Source organism: Ammospiza caudacuta, chromosome 5 (assembly GCF_027887145.1).
Source record: "Ammospiza caudacuta isolate bAmmCau1 chromosome 5, bAmmCau1.pri, whole genome shotgun sequence".
In the NCBI taxonomy this organism is placed as follows: domain Eukaryota; kingdom Metazoa; phylum Chordata; class Aves; order Passeriformes; family Passerellidae; genus Ammospiza; species Ammospiza caudacuta.
This window is the reverse complement of record NC_080597.1, coordinates 68,832,211-68,858,303: the sequence shown is the minus strand read 5'-3', so window position 1 is coordinate 68,858,303 and position 26,093 is coordinate 68,832,211. Positions and strand designations below refer to the sequence as shown.

The 26,093-nt window shown below is 36.4% G+C and overlaps 1 protein-coding gene across 1 annotated transcript in view; it reads left to right on the top strand.

Moving 5' to 3' along the window:
- The window catches only part of SEMA3E (semaphorin 3E), a 130,727-nt gene that overhangs the window by 62,478 nt on the left and 42,156 nt on the right, over positions 1–26,093 (top strand). The window contains exons 2-4 of the mRNA XM_058804628.1: positions 6,074–6,234; positions 13,631–13,690; positions 18,334–18,453. Coding sequence (XP_058660611.1) covers positions 6,074–6,234; positions 13,631–13,690; positions 18,334–18,453 — 341 coding nt within the window. The remainder of the gene's footprint in view (positions 1–6,073; positions 6,235–13,630; positions 13,691–18,333; positions 18,454–26,093) is intronic.

The following is a 26,093-nucleotide window of genomic DNA, read 5'->3' as shown; positions in this document are numbered from 1 at the left end:
AAAACTTGTTCCACTGCAGTATCTGTATTCAGGACTATGCCAATAATTTGAAGCATAAGATGTCATTCAGGTGCTCACATTACCTAGGCTTTATATCAGTGGCCTTTCACATTATTGATGGGGACAGAAGGCAACCCCAGCCATTAACTCTTCCTGTAAAGCAGCACTGAGACATCCACCTTATGTGGGCTCATTTGTCAGCGCCCTGCATCTGGAAAACATCTTTGCTGGAAGAATGATCTGCAGCATGAACTAGTGTGGGAGGTGAGACTGTATTTCTGAAGAATGTAAAAGGGGAGCTAAAGATTTTTATGAGGGCAAAAAAGGGCAAAGGCAATAGACATGTGCAGTTGTGATGATGTAATGCTATGAAGAACAGAGCAGAGCAACAGCAGATTTGTCACTCCCCGAGAAAAATAAAAAAAGGTTAAAAATTTGCAATGGTATTTGTCTGTATTGAAGGTCCAAAATTATGTATTACTCACAATATGCTTAAATTCTGAGAATGTGTTATAAATAAAATGGCACTATAATCTGGTTGCTGTGGGGCACCATTGAGATTTTTTTGCATTTAATTTTCCAGGGATATTTAAGTTATCAATAATTTTTATTTAAAAAACATTTTAACAAAAATAGAGTGACATTTTTTTTTCTAATTGAAGAAATGACTGCTCTAAAATAATCTTAGAAGTTAGAACTATAAAATAACTCATTGAAATACCCAAGAAATTGCCTATTAGGAATATAATTAACATTGTTAGACCAGTGTGTAATAGAATAGATTTTGTCAAACAGGATACAGCATGAATACATTCACCAAAGTAGATCTGCTATAAGGGATGGTGTGGTAAGCAAGATCAGTCTGAACATTTGCCAGCAAGCTCTGTCAGACAGATAGCAAACCATCAGGTTTGTTCTCAGCTTTTAAAACAGAAAGAAATAAGATTTGTTCTCTTATGAAATGTAATTCAGCAGTGCAGACTTGCTTTAAAGCTTTCAGAGGTAAAGTGAAGTGCCATATAGGAGTATGTAAATACTGAAGTAGTCTTTCCTTTGTTGAGTAAAATGCTCTTTGTACTGCAACGGGGTGGGTTTAGTTATGGTCTTGAGAGTTTAGATTAAAATGGAAAAGCACTATAGCATAAAAGATAACATTTGCTCAAATTTATGGATCAGTACTCCAGAAGATTTGTTTTTACCAAAAAATAGGAAAGGCCTTTTCTCTTTTTTTCTATGTGCTGAATACTAGCAATATATTCACCCTGAATAATTCATCCTCTGTGTTTCTGTCTTTTTGCTTCTTAATGCAAGATCTTTACAGAAGAAGTAACTTTTTTTGGTGGTTTGTTTGTTTTTATTTTAGTTTTGGGTTTTTGGTTTTGGTTTTTTTTTTGTCACTGAAACCTATAGAAACTCAGTAAAAGGCAGGGTTCTGCTCAACTGAAACCCTTAGTCACTCCCACGTGAGGGAGAAGCCAAGGGTTTCTAACCCATGGGCTGGAACATTTTGCATCATTTATTAAATATTAAATATTTATATATTTTGTTGCACAGCTTCAACAGGAAATGGAGAAAGCATCCATCCTTCCCTACCAATCTGGTAGCTAATAACTTGTAATCAGACCTCGTTACAGAAGTAGAAAAACCTTCATTTTAATCCATTTAGAAAATGAAATTGACCTCATGTCTGCTATTCCTCAGGTGACTAACTTAGCCCTTAGAATATTTTTAAAATTTTAGATAGCACTATATTTTCTCTAGCCGGGTTGTTGAAGAAAATTGTGCTTACACCTTGTAAGTGTGCTAGATGTGCCCAGATAAATCTGGACATTAAATCCTAATATTAGGTAAAGGAACAATGTCTTTCTAGGTTATGATCAAGTTTAGACATTGTCTAGAAATTGATTTTTTAATTAATGGGTATCAGCATGATCAGGAGTGTAACTGTGGACACCTCAAGGAATCTGTTTTTTCAAGGTGACTTCAATCTTCTTCAAAGTCACTGAAAGTAGATTTTGAGGAAATTTGCTCAAAACTTTGAATCCAAGTGCCTCACCCGCAGTTGTGTTGTCATTTCAATGACTGAGTGCAACTCAGCGCTGCAAAGTGCAGTGGTCTGTGTGTCCAGCTCTGGGGTCCCCACATAAGGATCTGGACCTGTTTGGAGCAAGTCCAGAGGAGGCCATGAAGATGATCAGAGCACCAGAGTACCTCTAGTATAGAGACAGGCTGAGAGAGCTGGGACTGTTCAGCCTGGAGAAGAGAAAAATTTAGGAAGAACTTATAGCAGCCTTCAGTATCTAAAGGGACTAAAGAGAGCTGGAGTGGAACTTTTCACAGCTTTTCACTTTTCCATGTTCTAATGAGGGGTAATGGCTCTAAACTGTAAGAGCTTAGGTGTTACTGGGCTTGCATGGGTTTTTCAGGGTGAGAGATGGATGAGAATCTTGACTTCACGATCAGAAGGCTGGATTTATTAATTTATGATATATGTTACGTTATGACTATGCTAATAGGAATAGAGAGAAAAGTTCAGAAGTTGCTAAGCTAAGAATAGAAAAAGAATGAATCATAAAGAGGCTCTCTCTGATCTGTCCCAGAGAGAGCTCGGTCTCTGATTGGCCCTTAATTGTACACATGCAACATGGGCCAATCACAGGTGCACCTGTTGCATTCCACAGCAGCAGATAACCGCTGTTTACATTCTCTTTCTGGGGCCTCAGCCTTCCAGAAGAGGGAAAAATCCTAAAGAAAGGATTTTTCACAAAAGATGTCTGTGACACTTAGGTTGAGATTAGATGTTAGAAATCTTTTACTGTGAAGGTGTTGGGACACTGGCACGGGATGTCTGGAGAAGATGTGGGTGCCCCCTCCCTGGAAGTGTTCAAGGCCAAGTTGGACAGGACTTGGAGCAACCTGGTCTTGGAGAAACTATGGCAGGAGGGTTGGAACCAGATGATCTTTAAGGTCCCTTCCAAGCCAAACCATTCTGTGATTCTAAGAGCTAACAATGCATTTGTGTGAGCATGAAAGCTGTGCTATGTGTGGAGGCAGCAGCGCATCCAGAAGCAGTGCAGCTTCTTTCCTACATTGAAGCCAACCAGCTTTCCTGAAGGGGCATAGCACAAAAACCTGTGTCATTTACAACAAACCACAGCATGGTGAGATTCACTTGCCTAGAAATGGCAAACTTCTAGTGCTGTTTTAGGCTCCCAGATATACAATTCATCCTCTAGGCATTCAGGATGTGCTGCATTATCCTATCTCATGTATCCTATAACACATGGAAATTCTACCACCTATCAAAGGATCTACATAATATTGCTACATTTGTGATTCAATACAAAATCACTCACCAAACCCAACTTGTTGGGTTCTAGCCCTTTCAGATGGCGGGTTCATTCTTATTCCTTTCTCTACCCCCACAGCAACCCCATGTCTGTGTAGCTTGCTGGACCTAGCCTTAGAAACATCTCTTTTTGCAAGTCCCTATCTTGAAAGATATTTAATATTCTCAACTTCCATTTAAGACAATAGGATTTGCAGGTGTGCTTTGTGGGACTGAGTCTTATATGAGCAGTTATCAGTTTATGTGATCAGGTAGAGAATTGTTCATCATTATGAGAACACATGAGTCATATCTCTGATCTATGTAAAGAAATACTGTCTCATTTATGAACAATTTGCCTTCAGGATAACATGAAAATAAATCAGAGGAAGCTACCACAATAACCCTTTGTTGCTTGTATATAACTAGAATTAAAATGCAATTCCTTTCACTCCAAGACTGATTAAAAATAAAATATACTGAATGATTTATATTCTTGCAAATAAAAACTGGCATTATTTAGGACCAAAAGTGTATTTCTAGCTCTGCTTTCATTTCATTTCTAATCTGTTCAGAAACAAGAGATGTTCTTCCAAAACAGCAATCTGCTCATTTGCTTGGCAAGAGCAAGCTTTGAAAGTGCCATTTCCACATTGCTGTGCAGCTGTGTGCTGAGTGTGTCACTGTCAAAAAATGTGTATCTATCCATTGGTTAGTATGCAATGCTTAGACAAAAAAGTCTCTTGTTCTCTTCATCATGATGTTCCTCTCTGTGACTTGGTTTTCCATTTTCATTAAGTGAGGCCAGTCACACACAGGTACAACTATTTAATAGATTCTGTTTGAAAATCACTAGAGAAAGACATCATATGAGAGGCTGAATTTTTAGTACACTCCTTTGATGTAAATTTCATCATCTGAGGAAACAACTTTCAGAAACTAGTTACTTTTACCCTCTGTTGACCTGAACTCAGACTACCTAGTAAATGGAGTAAAACATATTTATCCTATTACTGAAATCGTGCACACAATATACTTAATAATTAAAAAAAAAATAGAAATATTGTCAATTTGTTGGATTATATTGATACCCTTTCGAGCATTAAATTTCTTGCTTACAGAACATCAGCTGTGTCTTCTATGTTGCTGTTAAGATGAAACATGGACAAATGAACATAACTGCTGGTGTGGCATGTAAGCAGGAGCCTCCAAATTGGATGGGGGCTCATTTGTCTTCTCTAGCTCAAAGACATTTCCACTTCTTACAACATCAGCTTCAGTACCACAAGCAAACAATTGAAAAAAATATGCTTATGGAAAGTTGAGAGGATAAGCATATTTGATTAGTTTTACCACAAGTGATTTCTTCAAAATAAAACAATTTGCCGCAGTACAGACATAAGAGCAGAGTTGCTTTCCCCCAGTCCAAGCTCTGTTGTTTTGGAGGGAGTCTGGGGGTACTCTCTCAAATGACTCCTTTTGAGGCTTCTCGAAAACAAAATTATTTTCAGCCTTTCTGACCTGTTGCTAGCCAGATTCTGCTGTGCATCACAGTGCAGAGATCCCCATGTTTTGCCTCTTTCTTGCTTTCTGAGGCCTGAATTCAAGTTTCTGCAACATTACCCAGAATGAATTTCCTTTTCTCAGTGGAACTGGCTTTAGCCTAGTTGATGTACAGCTAAACCTCAGATTCCCCTATCAGGTCAGTGCATTTCCTGACAAAATCAGTGCTGGAAAATTATTCATATGCATTTCACAGATTTCATACTGTTTTCACTGAATGTAGAGGCAATACACTCAGTGAACTAAGTGAAGACAGTGCTAAGCTTAAAACCCACAATGCCATCCTCCTAAAAATACAAACCCAGGTAAAAATAGTGTATACATTGAAAACCTGGAGTTTGACATAACTGAAAGACAAAGACAGAATTTCCAATATGTTTTTTTTTTCAATTTCCATGAATTCATTCAGTTTTTGTCCATTTGCAGTTATTGTTCTAAGAAGTACTATTGTATTTCCAGGGAATGCCTCAACAAAGGCAGGAATGATGAATCTGACTCCATATTCCAGAAGGCTAATTTATTACTATATTATATTATATTATATTATATTATATTATATTATATTATATTATATAGTACTATACTATACTAAAGAATACAGAAAGGATACTTAGTAAATGCTAAAAAGATAATGAAAACTTGTGACTCTATCCAGAGTCTCGACGCAGCTTGGCCCTGATTGGCCAATGAGTCAAAACAACTCACAGCAGAATGCAATGAAACAATCACCTGTGGGTAAACAATCTCCAAACACATTCCACATGTGAGCACAACACAGGAGAAGCAAAGGAGATAAGAATTGTTTTCCTTTTCTCTGAGGCTTCTCAGCTTCCCAGGAGAAAAATCCTGGGTGAAGGGATTTTGTTCAGAGAATGTGAATTCCACAAAGTACATTTTCCTTTTCAGAAAATGTATAGGATAAAACTAATTTTCATCTCTCCCTATCGCATATTTTAGGCATAAAGATTATGATGGAAAAACTCAGAGACAAACCTCCTGTATAACCGGCTTAGTTTAAAATTTGTTCCAGGGTGTTTCGTGTCTCTTTCTTACTCAAAGATTATACGTTTAGCATTTTAATGTCCCACAACTTCTCGCCCAGTTCCCTAGTAGGACATGAAAATGAAGCCATGAAAGCTAAGCTGTTTGGTATTTATCACAAGCACTCTGATTGTGTTTCAGAGCTCTGGGATTTAAACAGGACGTCAGTCTTTCGTAGCCCGTTTGGATATCTTGGACTTCACGTAATGCTGCTGGATGAGTACCAAGAGCGACTGTTCGTGGGAGGAAGAGACCTCTTGTATTCCCTCAGCTTGGATCGAATCAGCGACAACTACCGAGAGGTGGAGTAAAAAGCCATATATGTACATTTATAGTATATATTTATATATATTAGTCACTTCATGTCGCAACACGTAGCACAGGATATTAGAACTTGCATGCTGAGGTAACGTAGTTTTTGTAGGTGTTTTGTGCATGAACTCTAAGGCCATATTTATATTTAAGAAAAATGCACTAATTACATTTTTTTCTGTCCCCTCTTCACCCATAAGGCTCACTCTGTATGAAAAGACTGGGAGTCATATTACTATTTTTCACTGAATTTCAGCATGGTTACAGATGTTTAGAGGACGTCGCATTTGTAGACATCTGATTTATCTTGACTACATTATTGAGGAATAATATCTCCCTGGTATTTCTGGGGAGTTTCAGAAGATAAAATTTGAAGGAAAAAAAATAGCATTAATTAAAAATAACATAGTATTTTTAGATTTTATATTTTTAGCATATAGCATACTATATGCTAAAAAATAGCTTATAGTAAACTATAAAAAGTTTTAAATAACAGCATAAACCTTGAAAGTTTTTTGGGTTTTTTTTAACCTTTAGAAACTGGATTTTGCATTGCTTTGAGCCAGGGGTGCTATTACGTAATGACTGAAAGTGGCATTTGGAGGCTACTCAGTGGTCTGTGGGAGAAAGGTGGGTTAAGTCATAATCCTGGCAGAGAGCTCAGAACATTGTGGAAACCACAAGTGATTGGCAAACTAACAACTGAAGTGGAGAGGCTGGAGGCTGAGCTGATGTGAGCCTTGGATTCCTTACTCACTTCTGCCCTTGGAAAATAGAGTGGCAAGGGAAGCTGGCAGGAGCATTGTTCCATTGTTCAACCATTTGGAATGCAGATAGATGATCTCTTGAAATATTTCAGTGTTTTCCTTATCTACTTTTTAAAATCTTCCCAATGTGTTTTGATGTATTTTCATTTACTTGCAATAAAAAGTGAGTAAAATAAAATAAAGTCACTTGGGGGAAATATTTTTGATTTCTATACTGCACTGGCCAGTGATGTTTCAAAATCTTTTTTTTCTTGCCCTCTTGCTTAAAGTGAATATCACTATTCTTATGTCAACACTCTGACCATATTTACCGTAAGTGTCTTTACTTATCTCCAAGCATAATTAGCATGTTCCACTACTGTTATGGGATATGAATCTGCTCAGGGAGGCTCTTTGAGAATTTATCTACATTAAAAAACATCGCCCAGAATTTAATTCCTCAGGGGGCCGAGTTACATACTGAGCTTTGTTCCTCAACAGTGAGATATAAGCTAATTCCTTTTCACTTTGATACAAATTATTATTATCCTGTGACAAGATATTAGAGCTCGCAGATATAAAAACATTTAGAACAGCATTTTTTTTTCTATAAAACAAGCTTTTTGTCTCCACTCTCTTCTTCCCTCTTTGGCAGTAGATCTGTGAGGAATGATAGGATAGAGCACTTCATGCTTCTGTCCAACCACCATCATCCCATTTGGACACACTCAAAGTTCATTGCTCCCCTTCTTGTTTTTAAGTGGAATATCAGTCATTTACTCTGAAACCATGTTCTCTGTCTGGAGACCTGTGTAGAGTATGGCAAAGTGATGAAAGCTCTTCTTGCCTTTTTTAATGCTAAAGATGAGAAACTGAAATAAATGAAGCTTGGCCTGGCACCTTTAGAAACATGGTGCAATCTCACTGTACAAATGGCATGAGCTTTTTCTCTTTTTCCCAGAGTTCACTCAGAGCAGATCTCATTCATGGATAGTTAAGGAAAGTATGATAGTCTTACAACTTTATTAGCAAAAATGTGGAATGAGACATTTCTGTTATAGGAATCCTTAATTGCTGAGATACATTGGAGATACATTCCTGGAGTTGAGAGAGTGGTTGATTAATTATTGCCAAAGTTCTTAATTAATTGATGTTTAACTGTGTCTAGGTTAGTTTTTGACCTTTTCTTTCAGACTGAAGAGTTTAGCTTAATTAATCTAAACTGGAAGTTGCAATACACTGAAAGTGTATGAGTGCAGGCAAGTTCCTGGATTTCATTCTCTCTCTGATAACCAGGATGACTCACTATCTGCAAAAGAAAGTCTTCATGAAGTTTTGGGAAGATTTGTATTGATCTTCATCTTCTGTGACCCAGAAAACAGTTTATGTATTTTAAATCATATTTATCCCTTTCTCAACAATTTAGAATATGAATATGCTGTCTAAAAACTAAACTGAAATCTATTCCCAACTAGAGATTTATGCCTTTTGCTGTAAAATGACCAAAGAATTCAGTTCTAGCCAGCATATTAGAAGTTATCCCAAAGAAAAACCACTAAATGCTGAGTGGACATAAAATGCTTTTGCACTGAGACCTGTTTACTGCCAAAGTAATCCAGCATTTCCAAAAAACTTAACTTGTGATGCATGTGAGGTATGCCTCCTATAAATCTGTGTGTAATAGACTACATGTTTTCTTCAGGTTCGATTCTCTTCAGCTTTCAAAGACACTGCAACACTTTGTAGGATAGATTATAGCTTTTTCATGTAATCTAATGGCTGTTTATATAAATGTCTACCAAATTATTTTAAATACATTTTATCCTCACCAATTTTTCATATCCACTAAAAAAAATCGTAAAAAAAAAAAAAAACTGGGGAAAAAGGCCATCAGGAAAAAATACTACTGCTGTCATTCTTGCATTGGTGAGGGAATCCAGACATTTTGGTTGAGCTCTCAACTGTAGCAAAAACCTTCCATGTCACCTGGGAAAAGGAAAGACCCTCACTTCCCTATTTGTCTAATAATGTTTATTTTGCCTACTTTGCTCTTTGTATCTCTCATTTAATATATACAGAGTGTATTATATTCTTGCTTAGAGTATGTAACACATAATGCTTTATGGTTTTGAACATTACTTAGATGTCTTGTTTCTGTGTGAAGAGTGCCCTTACACTAAGAATGAGGGAGAATATGAAATGTGAGTATCAGTGGTTCCAGAGAATTAGAGCCATATAAGAACTCAAAAACTTGGTTAAAGACAAAGCTTTGTAGGCACATTTCACTTAACCTTTGTTTTCCCTAAGAGCTCATTCCCTTTGACACCATCTTTTGGAATAAATCCTTACTCATATTTGAGATTTGGTCCAAAGCCTTCAAGCCTGTAGTGATCTAAAAGATGGAGAACTTTCTTTGGTGTCTAGTGCCAAATTTGTTTTTAAAAACATTGCAGTTTATTGTAATGGGTGCCAGAGAGGATCTCTGTTAACAGCAAACGTGAGCCAGTGCCAGTAGCTCATCACCACTGGTCAAACAGCTCCTAAAGGGGAATCTTTGTTCCTCCTTTGATCTCATGCTGGAGTGAAAATAAACTGCTCTTCCTATTTGCCCACAAATTCCTTACAGATAGTTTCTACTTCAAGAGCCTTAGGAAGATCTGAGTCTGAACAGAAACCTTCCCACTTCTGTAAGTGGGCTTGTGAAGGCAGATTTAAATTGTGCTGTTTCTCACCTAGTGTGAGATGGCTCCAGAGTCGGTTTTATATCTCTGCTATATTAAACTATAGAGACCTCATCATATATCTTGCCTCTAGTGAAGCTCTTCTTCACTCCAGAGCTGGCTGAACACCAGTCTGCAAGAGCAGGGCTTGCTTGAGTCTTTTTTAAATACCATGTAGGAATGTGCACTAATGTAAACTGAAATAAGAGGCACACAATTTAGTGCATATTATCCGTTGGAATAACCTTCCAAGAGGTTATTTTTTGATAAATATATACAATATTAAGTCATCAGCAGATATTTTTAAAGAAATTATGTTTTAGCCAAGCACAAGTTAGCTGTTAATTAAGCTCTATTTATTGACTTAAACTGGGGACAGGCTGGTTGAATTGCTTAATTGCCCTGTCGCACATTAGAGTTCAGACTAGAACACACAGTGGTCTGTTTAGGCCTGAAGTGCTATAAAGCTCATATAATTTCTTTAAATTACTTTTCAGTATAGATACCATCGTGTTTTTTAAGGCTACTGGCTGAATGGAGAGGATGTTTTCAGACACTAATTAGCATTCCAGCTCCAATTAAAGTTTCGCCCATATCTGTACTTACTTACAACTCAATTATTTTCCCATGATGAATATATTTTAAAATATCTTTTCCCTACAGTGTTTTACCCTTTAAAGAGTTAAAATTACATCATCAAGGTCAAGGATGAGAATACTGTGGTACAATAGGAGAAAACATCACTCAGCAAGCAAATTTAAAATTTAATTCACAGTAATCTAAAATTGTGAAAAATTTTGAAAAATTATGTTAAAACAAATAGTTATGTCAAGACTGCAGCTAGTGGGATGTATGCCAGTGTGATGCTAGCACAGTCTACATACCCAGGCAGATTTCCCAAAATAATTATTGATAGCTCGCCAAATGATTTCAATCCCAGCAGAAAGCCAATTGAAAACTAAGGCTGGTAATTGTCACACCTCTTAAACATAAACATCAAGAAAAGTAATACATGGCAGGTTAAAGACTATTATTGCAGCTGATTAATATCTGGATTTTCATGCAGTGCAAACTCATCCTATGTTATGCTAATTTTAAATTTGATATGATAGCAAAATCTGACATGCAGAGATTTTTTAGTCTTGATTCTAAAATACTCTTGAAGATATTAAAATCTTAATACTTATTTATGTTAAACTCAAGAGCCTTGCAAGAGTTATGAGTTTTAAAAATAATTTCTGGATAGAAAAACTTCTCCAGGAGACATATATCTATTACTAGAGTTATCATTCAGGCCCACTTCAGGCTATGAACATGGACTTGCCTTAGAAGTCAGTAATTTTGTGAGGGCCACAAAAATGGTCAGAGAGCTGGAACATCTCTCCTATAAAGACAGGCTGAGGGAATTGGGGTTCAGCTGAAGAAGAGAAAGCTCTAGGGAAAACTCATGCTGGAGTTTCAATTTGTAAAGGGGCCTTACAGGAAAGACAGAGAATTTTCTCAAGGACTGTAGTGACAGGACAAGAGACAGAGGTTTTCAAATAAAAGACTGTAGATTTAGATTAGATACTAGGAAGAACTTCTTCATTATGAACATGATGAGACCCTGGAACAATTTGCCACACAGAAGTTGTGAATGCTCCATCCCAGGAACTGTTCAAGGTCAGGCTGGCTGGGGCCTTGAGCAACAGTGAAAGAGATCCCTGACTATATTAGGTGGTTATACTAGTTGGTCTTTAAGGGTCCCTTCCAACCCAAACCATTCTCCAACTCCATGGCTTATTCTTTTTTCTGTGTCAAGGACCAAATTTATGTAGCTCCACTGCAGCTGCTTTTTGACATTCCAGACAAAGCAGGAGCATTAGGTTACCTCTTTGGCTTTTTTCTCTTAATTCTGTATATTTATTTAATTTGGTAGATCTTAAGTGGAAAATGTACATCAAAGTATTTTCAGCAGCACTGGAACTAAGTCTCCAAATGCAAAAATAATCACCTACACACAGTGTATTTAATATCAGGTTACAGAGTCAAGTGTTTTATTCCCTCTGTGGTTTCTCTGTTCCTAACAGCCACCTACACCTGGTGTGGGCAAAAGCTCTCATTTTAGCCTGCTAGTTAGAACTTGTCTTTGGGAAGTGAGAGCTGTGTTTTTATACTTTTAGCCTCAAGAGATCTTAGAGATCTCATAACTTCTAGTTTTTTTGGGTTAAGGACAGGCTTGACCCAAGCTTCATGCAATTCCTGACCAGTGACTAAAATAAATGACTGTGGACCCTGAGTTTTGCAATGAGTGAACCAGGAATGGTCTGATCAGGATGACTGGATGAGTGCCTTCATGGGAGTTCAGCAGAGTTTAGATAGCTTTCCAGACTATACAGCAGCAATGTAGAGACTAGATGAGAGTAATTTTTCATCTCTCATAGATGACTACAAGACCATCTGACTGAAAACAGATGTTCTGATCAACTTGGATTTAGATGGTGTGAGACCTAAACTCTGCCAGGGCACTGCTGACTGACTCAGTTTGCCACTGACCAGGACCCCAGGTCCCTTTCTGCTGCTGCTCTTGTCTCTCAGCCCTGATCCATGCACAGCGCTGGGGTTGCACTGTCCCAGGTGCACAATGCCCTTGTTAAACTTGGTATATTTGGTGATTGCCCAGCCCTCTGATTTGTCCTGGTCTCTGCAGTGCCTTGGCCCTGAGAGTCAACAGCTCTTCCCATTTTAGTATAATGCAAATTTATTTAGTATTTCTTTGATTTCCACATCCATCTCATTAAGGAAGATATTAGGGGAAGTGGGTCTTTTACTTTCAAGCCCCAGGAATCTAGGATAAATAATTTATCCCCACTTGTCTGCTATTAAGTTTTCTAATAATCTATCATTTTCTCAGATTAGAATTATCTCAAGAAAATTTAAGACAGTTCAATTACCAAAAAAAAAAAAAGGGGGGGGGAAGAAAAAAGCTTAGCAGAAGAATTTAATTTAAAAATGTTTTCCAGACAGAAAAAAAAAATTGTGATTGGATTAATGACAAAAATGTCTTAATGATGACATCAGTTTTTGGATATTTACTTGGTTTCAGCCAAGCCTGATATCACTGATGTGAACATGTTTTTGTTTTCACTTTTAAATGTTGTAAGAAATTAAGTAATCATTCCAGTGTGATCAATCATTGTTTAATGTTGTTTTCATCCAAACAAATCATGCATCTGGGATTAAACCTAAATGTTTTACAGTAGATAGCTGAAGAAAAACTCACTTGTGTAATTTGGCTTCACTTCTGGTAACTGACTGTGAAGAGCCAATCCTATTCCCATAAGGTTAATTGCTGACCCTTATTAACTTCACTGTAAGCCATTTTCTTTCCTAAGCGTCACTTCAAGCAGGAAATCAGTAGTTCAAGATTAATAACTATGTTGAAACTCACTGACAGTTTAGCACAGATTTTTCTACTGAATTTGTACAAAATGTTCCATACATTAACTTCCTTTAAATTCTGTTGGCTGCTAATAAATTTGCTGTGCTGCCCTAATCAAGACATTTGTGTTCCCACAAAGAGAGACTGAAGGTCCTTTCCCTCAGGGGAAGCAAGGCTCAGGGGGAACTCATCACAGTATTCCAGTGCTTAAATACTTTAAGAGGCATCTCAGAGAGGAAAGAGGCTCTCCCTTCTCAAGGAGCCAGGGACGTGGTAGAGTTTCTGTCATCATTTAAAGATGTCTAGGACACAGTGATAGATAATCTCAGTTGGGCTCTCATTCCCACCAAAAGCTGGACCAGATGATCTTTTAGGCACCTTCCAACCTGGGCTATTCTATGATTCTGTACTTCTGATCTGAGAATATTTCACATGAGAAATAATGGAAAAGCTGGATTTCCATGATCAGACTGACAGTTAATTTCTTTTTTTTCCTCAGATCCATTGGCCTAGTACACCTCTGCAGGCAGAAGAATGCATAATTAAAGGAAGAGATGCTGTAAGTATCACTTATTACAGATTAAATATACTTTAATTATACCTGTGGCTGGTCCAAAACAAGAATTCAGGCATCCCTAACTTAAGAGAGATTAAAGCACAGATATAAAGTGAAGTGTTGCAGGTTAAAAACATGTAACTACTGTGAACACATTAAATTATTAGTTTAATTGCTCTTCAAACCAATTCGTAAACAGGCAATGAACACTTTTCATTGCCTGAACTTTCTTCTAATTCTTATTCTGATGCTATCAAAGAAGGTACCTTAATAATTTTCCTTTTCCATTACTATGTTCTTTTCTTTTCATACACACAGATTATCTTCTCTATTTTTACATTCCAGTTTATATTTAAAATTCATGTTCACTAGAATACATTCAAAAAAGCAGTTAGTAATAATTATAAAATACACTGTAATTTATATTTGCCTATAGGTTTCTTGTTCTATTAATAAAAATACTGTTTTAATGAACCTCAGACCTGTTCTGTTCTTGTGATTCAATGCCCTCACTGTAATCATTTCCTGGGAAAAGACTTGAAAGCTCACTGACACACAGCAGCTGGCATCACTGGCACCACAGGATGAAAATTCTTCTGGAGGGGAGCTCTCTTTAATTTTGCAGTGCACCAAGCTCATTATCTGCACCTCATAAACACACAGAGAGGGCACCTAATAAATCCCACAGCTGCGAGAGCTCACACTGAACCAAGGGATGTGAAAACTATGATAGTTTCACAGCAACAGTGACAGGAATGTAGGACATGGAAAGGCACATACAAGGTTTGCCCAGAAACACAGCAAACAGCAGCCTCAACGATAACCACCATAAAATCCCAGTAAATTAGGAAGCTATAAATATTTCTTCTGAAGTAAAAGCTTGAGAACTGTCCACATTAAGGCACTGGAGCCAGAAATAAAAGTAGTAGTAGAAGTAGTAGTAGTAGTAGTAGTAGTAGTAGTAGTAGTAGTAGTAATAATAATAATAATAATAGTAATACTCCAACAATCACCTGGTCTAGAACTGATCCTTTTTGAACTTACGAGTTCATTCTACTTTTTCAGGTTACTTTTATATCCTTGATAATTTCAGGTGCCTTTGGTTGAAAATGGTGGTTTTCTTCAATGGCTGAACTTTATTGTCATATTAAATGAATCCCAAACCTAAATTATTTGGCTTTTATTTGATACTACCTCTAAGCATTGACTTTTATGAGTTAAAGCTCTACCATGCTTCTTCCACCACTACATATTTTCTGATACACTGACAATATCTGTTTTGTTAAAAAATGCAGAAATAGGTACTGTTGTTTCAAAACAAAGATAGCTCCCTCAGACTTATGTTTCCTTAAAACTCAAAACCTTTTTGCAATCCAGTTTGTTGTTATAATTCCTCAGATTTGCATTCTATGAGTGTGATAATTTAAAGAGCTTCATGTGTTTCCCACATTTCTCTGCAACATGAAGCTTTGGAATAACTACTGCTTTTACAGAAAAAACCCAGAACTTTTAAATAATCACAAGATTGTAGAAGTAGACCCTTTAAGAAAAATACATTAAAATTTTAAAATTTTGTAATATTGTAATACCAAACAATATTTTGATCCTCACACAAGACCATTATGTATGGACTATGTGAAGGAGTTACACTAATTAATATCAAGAAACCTTATTAATTTCATCAGCATGCTCAGCATTCAGTAAGATAAATTACTCAACCTGAAAGTAATCTAAATTAGAATAAAAAAACTGTCCTACTATTTTTCTTTTCACCCTTATTTTTTGTAGCCATAAACCAATATTGACTTAATAACATAATGTCTTAAATTCAACCCTTTGTCAATTTTAATTTTTAATGCTATTTTTCACACTACAAAGTCTAGGAAAAAAATTCTGTATTTCAAACTTTTTTGCTTATTTCCATGCTGTTTCTATTTTTTATTTTCCTTTGCAAAAGATCTGTTATCCAAGGCTAATTATTAAGAAGAACTGATAATATTGTAATAAGCTTCTCAGCACTGAAACACTTCACATGTACTGTGCTGCCTCTTTCTCTAAAATAGAACTTTTTTTTCTCTAAAATATAACTTTTACAAGCTTATATAACCTTAAAAAGTTATCTGTTCTTGTTGTAGCAGTAAAAAGGCAAGTACTGCAGTCATAAACATTTCCAGAGCTTGTAACAGACTTAATAGGACAATTTAAAAAGGCTTTTCTTAACAGCACGTGCATACTCTTAAAATAAGGCCATGCTTTCCTGATTTGAGTGAAGGCAAAGAAAAAAAAAATCCTTCAGCTGTCATCCAGTGTGCCAGGAATCACACCTGCTAGCCTGCAGTGTGAGAGTTTTCAATTACTCTGAATTACTTTATCAGAATTGGAAATCATTCAGATATAAATCATATTCTGTGGAGATGCCTCACTCCTCCACACTGAGAAGTTTCAGATTAGTAAAGTTCCACAGATCTATTAATTTATCTGTGGAGCATCATAAAGACAACCCTAGTATTTAATTAATTGATATAGTATAAAGAAGTCTTATTTCAATGTTCCCTTGGATGATGCATCTCTTCCCTGCTCTGTGTAAAGTACATTATTAGTAGGGTTATCAGCAATGCTTTTTTGCCTGACACTTCCCAGAACAGCACCTTTTGTCATCTGTTTATAAACTACCAAGTCTGGCCATTTTGAATATGTTTTCTATGTTTGGTATTTCCACATCCTAGGGGTTTTTTTGCAGATTTTTTTTCAGGCATTCCTTCAAAGGCACATAAGAGAAAAAAAAAAAAAAAAAAAGTGCAGATTTTTCCCATTTAAAAAAAAATTAAATCCCTAAAATGATTTTGGTATAAAGATCAAGAGTTGAAAGTGTATATGGATAAAAAAGGAAACCATGGAGTAAAGAACCGATCACCACTGAGAGCAAACAAAGGGAATAAGTCAGGAAGGAGGAGAGGGAGAATCAGGAACAGCGTCAGCACCCAGTAAAGCATCTATTCAAAAACTTCATGGCATCATAAAACACCTATGAAATAGCATTTTGCTACCACAAGTCAGCAAACATTTGGGAAATGAACATAAAAAGTGGACACTTCTGTCTTTGAGTGCTGATCCATACAAATGCTGCTTGTTTAACCCCATTCTTCTCTCAGTTCATCTGACTTAGTTTTCTATTTCCCAAAAAAAAAAGAAAAGGAACAAATTGGTTACAAATCAAGACATTCCAAAAGTAAGATATTAAAAGGTTGGTTTGCACTCTGTATATGCATAATATTTATTACACAACAGGTTATGTCTTGTGTATGGTACCTACTTCTATGAATTAGCATGATATATCCTGAGGATGAACAATTAAGGAGAATGAAGTAGAGGGAGAGATTTCTTTCCTTTTTTATTTGCTGGAGCAAATGGAAGGCTTACACGTAATGATTTCAGGGATTTGAAGAAAGAAGAAAGATGGTTTCTTAGTTTTGAACCTAATGTGGATTTGCAAGTGTTGAATTCTGCCCATGATTTCCCTGAAGACCCTTCCTTTTTGATATTAAGTTCTTGCAGTTGTTAATAAGATCCAGAATTGTTCTCACACAAATACAGCAGTCCAAAAATGAGAGTAGTTATCAGTGAAACACTGGAAATTTTCAAAAAAGGAAATTCCCTCACTCTGTTTTGTATTTTCATTTCAGGATTGCCTTTTGGACATATCTGGCCTACTTCACTGGCTATTGAAAAACCCAGAGAGAATTCCATAAATTACATGTCTAAATGCCAGGATAAAGTTAGCTGGGATTAATTCCATTTTAAATGTCTTAAACTTGATGTGACTCTTAAAGCTCAGGGTTCTAAGTTGCAGAAATGCTGAGCAATGAATTGAAATGAACAGTAATTTTGCTCCACTAATAGAAACCATTGCAAAACACCAAAAAAAAATTCTAAAACCAAATCCCAGGAATCCCAAGAGTCCCAAAATCAAGGGATATTTTTATCTCACTGTCTCCATTTCTTATTAGCACAGGAATAATGACCCCACATCTCAAAGGAATGTTTGAAAATGTTTTAATTGTAATATTTATGAAGCTGCAAATACACTAATGAGTCCCAAAGTATTGCCCTGGGGGAAATGACTATTTCTTTTTCAAAGGGGTTTAAACAGTGGAAACAAACAAAGTATGTGTCTATACAATATAAAAATATTGATTAACAATTAATAATACAATAAATTAATGGTGCAATTAAAAATTATATTTGTATAGTGATAAAGTATTTAACTCTAGAGAGAAGCTGTTTGCTGACCATTCACATCTGATGCTCTGAATCTTATGTTTGTGTCTTATGTATCCAATAGTACATAGTAAAGATCTATTCAGATTTGCAGATATCTCCATGACTAAAGAAGCACAAAGTTTTTATAATTTAGTAACTCCTAACTGGTTAAGCATCTTCAATAAGAACATGATCAATCAGTGCTCTAAACTTGCTTTTTTAATGTAAAAATATCCACCCATGAAACTTATGGAGCAGAGTTAGTAATATGAAATGAAATAGAATAGAAAGATTCAATATTAGAACATCACCTATGGGCACATATGGTACTAAAAAAATTATTTAAAAGATAATATTTCCCTGTGTTTATTTTTTACATAAATTAGGATGAATGTGCCAATTACATCCGTGTCCTTCACCGATACAACAGGACCCATCTTCTGGCTTGTGGAACAGGAGCTTTTGATCCACACTGTACGTTTATAAGAGCTGGACATCCTTCAGAGGTAAGAAATTTGGTTTATAGTACTGATTCTTTCAGTCTAGATTCCAGCAAAGCCTCTGTGGTTTAAAATAAATATTTAAGTTCAGTTGTTCACCTTTCTCATCTGATAGATATTTTCCCTGATGAAATGTAATGCTGGACTATAATTTAGTTTATGATCAGAGGAACTCACTAATATTTGAAAGTATATACTGGAGAATTATGCAAAGAATCCAGAGACTTTTTCATCTTAGGTTTTTTGGTGTGTTTTTCACTAGATAAGCTGATAAAGTAATTCTTAAGAAAAAATATTAAATTTTTGAGGGAGTTATAGCTAAATCTGTTGGGGTTTACTTTTTTGTTGTTGTTTTTTTTTGTTTATTTTTAAAAAATACACCATATATCAAACTATGTGTTAGTTTGATGGGAGATTGACTTTTTTAATCAATCTTTGGTAAATTCTTCTTCTTCATACTGGTCTTGTTCAGCAAGTGCATGTAAGCTCCTCAATGATCCTTACAGCTGAGTCACAGTACTACAGAGATCAAAGAAGAACATATCATCAATATTTTGAATATATTTCTTATGCAAAAATAGAAATTGCCTGGACATCTCACGCACTGGGATCCTTTCTGTCTCAGCTATTTTAAACAGGTTTAAAGACTCAGTGGAAGAAGTACCAACCTCTCATTTTAAATTAGCATGTAAAACTCCTTGGGCATCAGATCTAGGCTGCTGAAGGCACGTGTGATGACAGCTTTGGCAAGTGAACCAGGGAAATGCACTTTGTGAGGTGGGATTTAATAGATGGAGATGATCCATAACCCAAAGATAAGACTGCTTTTAAGTGGAGGTGTCAGGAAGGGTTGCTGGTCAATAGTTTTGTTTGGTTGGTTCACGTGATGTCTCCTGGTGGAGCTGAGCCCTTGTCATGGAGCTACAGCACCATCCAAGGGAGTTCTTGCTTTCCCTTATGGCCAGGAACTCTTGGTTTAAATAAATATTAATTTCATATCTAAATTTTTTTGAAGTGTACTCATAGAAATCAAGGGATTTACTTCAGGCAAATGTTTTTGGTTAATCTTTTCTGAGCGATAATGCATCCTTTTGACAAAACAAATGAAAACATCAGCAGAATCAATCTCCAAGGATCCAATCCATGCTGTGCACCTCCAACTGCTGTCAAAATGAGAAGAATCTCAGAAATTAGGACTCCAGCACAGCACTTAGATTCAGAGTTTTATGAATTGCAGAAACACACTGTCTTCTAATGTTAAGGAAGGACCTCGATAATAAGCAATGTTTAAATAAGGAGGATGTGTGTGTTCTTTGCTCCTCTCACAAACCTCCTGTCAGGCTTCCCAGTAAAGTTTGTAAGGAAGCAGTGGCTGCATGTGTAGGAACACTATTTTAGAAAGGGTAAACAACAGACTAATAAAAATAGAAGCCTACCCAAAAAAAAAAAAAAAAAAAAAAGAGAAACAAGATATATATAAGACTGGGTGACCCATGATCATCCCCTTATCTTATCCTTCCTTCCCTTATTTTTGTTTATTATTCTCCCTTGTCACACTGAGGTTCTAAAATTTTACCCACACTGAAATCATGGGAAAATTTCCTTTTTTTTTCTTTTTGTTTTCGTTGTGTAGACAGGAAATATATTTTCTACACTAACAAGTAGCTATACTTTTTCCTGTTATCTGAAAAGCTGACCATCAGGATTAGAAAAACAGATGCCATTTATATGGTAGGTTAAAAATAGCACATGGTATGTGGTTGAATGGGCAAATTGTAATCCTGCTTTAATCCTGCTTTTTTTGAGTGATAAGGACATGGTGCAACTGTAGGAAGTGAAAGGACAAGATCCTTCTGCAGAAAGATGCAGCTCAGTCTCTGCTGAACTATTTGGTCAGAGTATCCTCTTCCCAAAACATCTGATTACTGTCCTCTATTTCTTCCACTCATCTCTCTTGCCATTTTCTCACTGTCTGACTGTCCTGGAAAGGACAGTAGCAAATGAAACAGTATTTAAAGTATGACTGTATACCTCTTTACACCTCCTCATGCCTGAGTAGCACAATTTATGTTTGAGGCTCGTATATATTTTAGCAATGTCACTTCTCAGACATGTTGAGGTGTAAGGTGTGGGATGAAGGAAGGGAGGGAGCCCTTTATGGCAAACTTCTGTGTATCCAGATATAACTAATGCAGCATATGAAGGTAGATGCAGACTTTCATGTGGAATTATTAACCAGCAGTATCAGCATAGAAAAATATTTGCTCTGTAGTCAAGGACCTTAACTAGAAGTTTCAATCGTGCCCCCTGAGCTGATGGAGTGGGGAGTATGGCACTGTCTCAATAAAAACTGCAGGGTTCCTAAGTTATTAATGATATATAAATGTAACCTAGAGATGAATTTAGAGAGGCATTTAGGCACGTGACAGAACAGCAGCACTGTATCTTCTGCAACATTGCCTCTTCCCATTTACTGAGCAGGCCAAAGAGGAACCTGTTGGAACCTAACATCCAGTTAAGGCTCGGGGTCTTGGTGATCACTAATCCCATGTTGCAGGGACTTTTGCAGGACTACATTTACTTTGTAGTTGGCTTCCAACAAAAGTTTACATAGTCATCCATTTCTGAATAGCCCTTTGGTAAGAAAATGAAGCATTGCTGGTTTTCCTTTGAACAGTGGAGATTTTCCAAAGCCATGATCACAAGCACACTGAATGGCATCCTGATTTAGCATGGGTTTGTGAGGCGCAGTACAGTTTGTGAAAAGGAGCATTCTGCCTCCTGTAAAAAATCCTAAATACTTGTACAACCACAAATTCATCTTTTCATATCAAAACCAGGTTTGAGCTGTGTCTTGCAGAACACTGAGCTCTTGTCAAGAAATCATGAAGCCAAAAGGAGATTTCTAAAAATAGGCAGAATTTGATTGCTTCATTGGCAGGTCATTATACTATGGAACTGCCTTAAAACAGAATTTGTAATGTTCTTGAAAAACACAGCAATAATGTCCATTCCTCAGCCAGTCTCTGTAGAAGGTATTAATCTTACAATGTAGTGCATGAAATGTGCTTTGAAATCTTTCACATGCACATTGTGCTATGATGCATTACAGCTTCTTTTGTGCTTTCTGTGGTTCTAGAAATTTCATTATGCCGTGCATTTTGTCTTAATATGTTGATCATAGAAACCAACAGGAAATAAATGTTGGTTTATTTAATTCTACATCAAACTTATGTTGTACCACCAGAGTACAACCAAATGTATTTTTCTAAATCAAATTACTTATAAGTTCTATTATACACTATATATCCATTTGAAAGATTAAATATAAAAAGGTTTACTGCACTCTATCCCAATATCAGCGTAATTGATTTCACTGTGGAATTCCAGGCTGCTGAGTTTCATAAAGCTGTTTCAGTTGCTATATGTCTAAAAATATATAAGTATAGTCACTGACTGCAGCTTTTTATCTTTTTCTCTATTTCTAATTACTTTGATCAATGTTGCTTTTCCAAATTTAAACATTTCAGCAAAATACCCAATGTTTTTCTGCCATTTAGAAAAAAGTTACAAATTAGGAAAAGTAGTAGTGCTGACTTTGCAGACAGAACAACTACTGGTGTTTGCAACATAACATGTTATAAAGTCTTGTCCAAGAAAACATAGCCAGGCAGTAAATGAATTCATTGTTTCTGGCTTCATGAAATGCTTCCAATGTCAAAAATCAGTGCAGGTCAGAAAAGATTGGGTTCTTCCAGGTTTTTGTGTTTTTTGTTTTTTTTTTTTATTTCATCCATTAAAATAAAGATTATTTTTCCTGAAGAAAGCAACAGTCAAAGACCCTGAAAAACCCCAGCCTTTTCATCTGGAAATGCACATGCATCCTTCCCATATACTCTGTGAGATAAAGTCTGATATGTCTTCAAACAAGATATAGAGGATGAAGAAATGTTCAGAAAAAAATCTTATTTTGCTTGGATTCTCACCAAATTGACATTTGTTTCTCTTGTTGACTTTGATGCCAGCAAACCAGGTGGGGCAGAGGAAAGGGGAAGCACCTGCATTTAGTGTCTTCCTTTTGCATTTGTATAAATTTCTCAGTTTTGGCAGGTGACAAGGAAGTGCTTTCTGTCTCAGTCTATGTCTCTCCACATCTAGCTGCTGGTAAAAGAGTCCTCTGGCACTGTTCTGCATAGCTGGAAATAGCCTGGGTGAGTTTTAATGAACCTTAGATAAATCAAAGGACCTATCTTCAGTCAGGTAATGATTTATCTTTATGAGTTATCTGTTCAGTAGAGCAGCAGGTGTAGGGGTGTCCTGGAGGCTTTCCAGTGATCCATTCTGCCTTATTCACTAACTCACAAAACACCTTTAACAAGTCCATGTGGGAGTTTCACCAAGTACAGCTAAAAAATTACTCTGCCTCTATAGGACCTGCAAAATTAGTAGAAATTCCAAAAGAAAACTGTGCAGAAACAATACCCCAAGTTTTTGCAAGCTACATGGGGACAAGATAGAGCTGATTCCTGAAGAGGAAGGCATCTCTGCATGACAAAACCTGTTGAGGGAATTAAATTTATGAGAAAGAACTATGCATGAAGAATTTTTCCTCCATAACACACTGTAAATTTTTAATATGTACATGAAGCTGGCAGGGTGCCATTTCAGTGCCTCATTTAACTCAGTAAACTGCCTCCAGCTGTATTTCTTCACTTTGAAAGGCTGATGGATTGAGCCACCCTTTCCACAAAATGCACTGGTGGTTTTTGGATTCTCCTCTAGGTGTTCCTAATCTAATGTATTCCTTATTATGTTATTTGCTCCTCAATTTGCCAACTGAGATCCTGCTTATCAGGGAAGACCAGATCTGAGTATTTAGTCCTGTTAGAGACAACTTGCTTTTAGTAAGCAGCAGCTGTATTTTTTTTTCTTGGAAGACAGTTTGGTCAAGTTGGAACCTTTTTTTTAATCTATGTTGCCTTTAATATTTTGTTGAGTGTGGGGAAAGACACTTCTTTTTCTATACGCTCTGTGATTCAATGAAAAACCAAGACAAGGTTCAATTGTGCAATAAGATTTCTGTTTACCCCTCTACACCAACCAAACACAGGCAGCATGAGCTCCTCAGCTCTTGCTTTAACAAACTAGAGTGAATTCACATACAAGTCATGACAGAATATGCCAGATCTCAGTTTATCTTTGACATGACATAAATCTTCTGCTCTTGACCAGCACATGATAATGTCATTATTCTTCCAGCTTTGTTGAGAAGCAAAATTGTAGACATATTTCTATCTATTATTTTACAATAATAAAGTTGTTTCTGACGTATTTTCATAATCAAAACAAGCAATGACCTGCCAAGTTGATCCCGCTCCATGCTTGCTCCTATTACCTCATCTCCACACTGTTTTCAGAGGATTAAGGGGGAGGAACATCTGGTTTGGTTTCACTGACCAAATAGAAGTGGGTGTTGGTCATCTCTTCATCAGATAGAATGTGTGACAAATTCTTGCCCTGAAAATATTTGCTCAGAGACACAGTGTTCTGCATGGGTGAAAAGTCAGCATTTGGAGCACCATCCACTAAACAGATATGAAGTTCATCCAAGTGGGTGACACATGTCATAAAATCTTTTACCAGAGGGGTTCATTTATATCTTCTGGTCTGCATGCTCACACCAGAGACTGCCAAATTGCACCAAAACATCGATACACCCCACACTTTTTAGGTTAAAGCATTTCATGTTCTGGAAGTTGAATATGCATACATTTCAAGAGAGGGTAAAATGGTATCTAACTCAGAAAATAATGGTGAAGACAACATATATGCTCACAGCAAACAACAGAGGTGCTGTGCTGCAAAAGGGGGAAAGGCATAACACCACTATTTCTCTGACCTCAATATTAGCTGTTCTAATATTTAATTACTTTTAGTGTTAGGAAATAGCCACTTATTTAAGGTCAATTTTTTGTCTAACTTCAGCTTCCTGTCATTTAACCTTGATATTCCTTTGATAGCAAAGTTAAAATCTCCCACTATCTTTTCCACGTTTTCCTCATGTAAGTACCTATGCACAAAGATCAAGCCACCTCTTCACTTTTTTTGATAAGCTGAATAAATATAGCTCCTTAAACCTCCTATCACCAGGACTCCTCAGTCTTATTTGTGTCCTTCCTGTGAACTCTCTGCAGTATTTTCACATCTTCTGGAAGTGCAGACACTAGAATCACACATGCTATTCCATGGTGTGTGTGCAGGCAAGGTCGCTGCCCCACCTCTGTTTGAGATTCCTCATTCACGGACTCAAGTGCTGAGTTCTTGGCACGGTATCTCAATGAGAAATCTCTTTTTAGCAGTTTGCACTTGACCCAGTGTTCTTCACTTGAGCACAGAGTTATCCCAGGTTACACACTTTTCTGGGGCACTTAATTATCAGTCTTGTATATCAAGGTAAATGAAAAGATTGCTGGTGTTGCCTCTCAGTGTCAGATTTAATAAGGCATTGGGATGGCCAAGATCCTAAATGAGGCACCTGAGTCTAATGCATGAAAGCAGCCTGAAGAAGGATCTGAACTTCCACCTTCTAGGGAGCTCTGATGTGCTTCAGATACAAACTCTGTTCCCTATTCCAAGATGCAACACTTTAGATATGGTTGTGTTAAAATCTACTTAGCAAGCTTCTGACCTTTAACTCAGTATTCCAAGCATTCCATAACCTGAGCTCTCATTAACCTTTTCTCTTTCTTGTTTTGGCCTCCTCAGTACTTTTGTGAACTTTACTAGGAAAGAAATCATGTGATTGTTTAAATCACTGCTAAATTAAAAAATAATCTTTCTAGCAATAATAAAACTTAGGGAAACATTCAGTAAAAGGATTCATCAATGATACCTCATAAGAACTGTGCTTTAATATATGTCGACTGTTGGTATTTCTTAACAATTTTGCAATGCACATTGTTTATCAAATACCTACATACTTAGTGAAATCCTCTGGAGAAAGTCAGGTATTCTGTAACAGCACAGTTGCTCTTATCATTCTTACATTTATAACAGACAGCAAGTTTTTTGAAAGTGCTCTCCATCCATAAATGAGGTGAATAACATTCATTACTTTTGAATATTGGCTAAATATGGCCATACGTGAAGTGTAAGTTCAATTTGGGAGATTGGTAGAGTATGTGAATTGATCAGCCATATGAAATGGATTTTCCATCATATTACCCCTGCCCCTTTGCAAGATTAAACACAGATGGTCCAGGAAGAATGAATCCATACAGAGGAATAATAGTGTTATCCCACAGAGAAAGAAATCTTCCACCTGTGTGGTAATTTGATGGGGGTAACTAAAATGTTCCAGCTCTCATTATAATGATTTTTAGATTCTGCCACAGTTATTTGTGTGATAAAGTATTTTTCTAAGTGACAACACCTGGTGAAGTCTATATCATTGCTTAAAGAATAGACTTACTAATCAATAAGGTGTTATCATAATTAAAACAAGGAAAAAAAATCAGTAATATTTTTACATTATGAGATGAACTCTTAATATTGTATAATCCTCCTATGATATATAAGTGATATTTTTTCTTATTGGATTGATATCTATATAGAAAGTAAAAATAAATGTTGCTAGCAGTTCATCT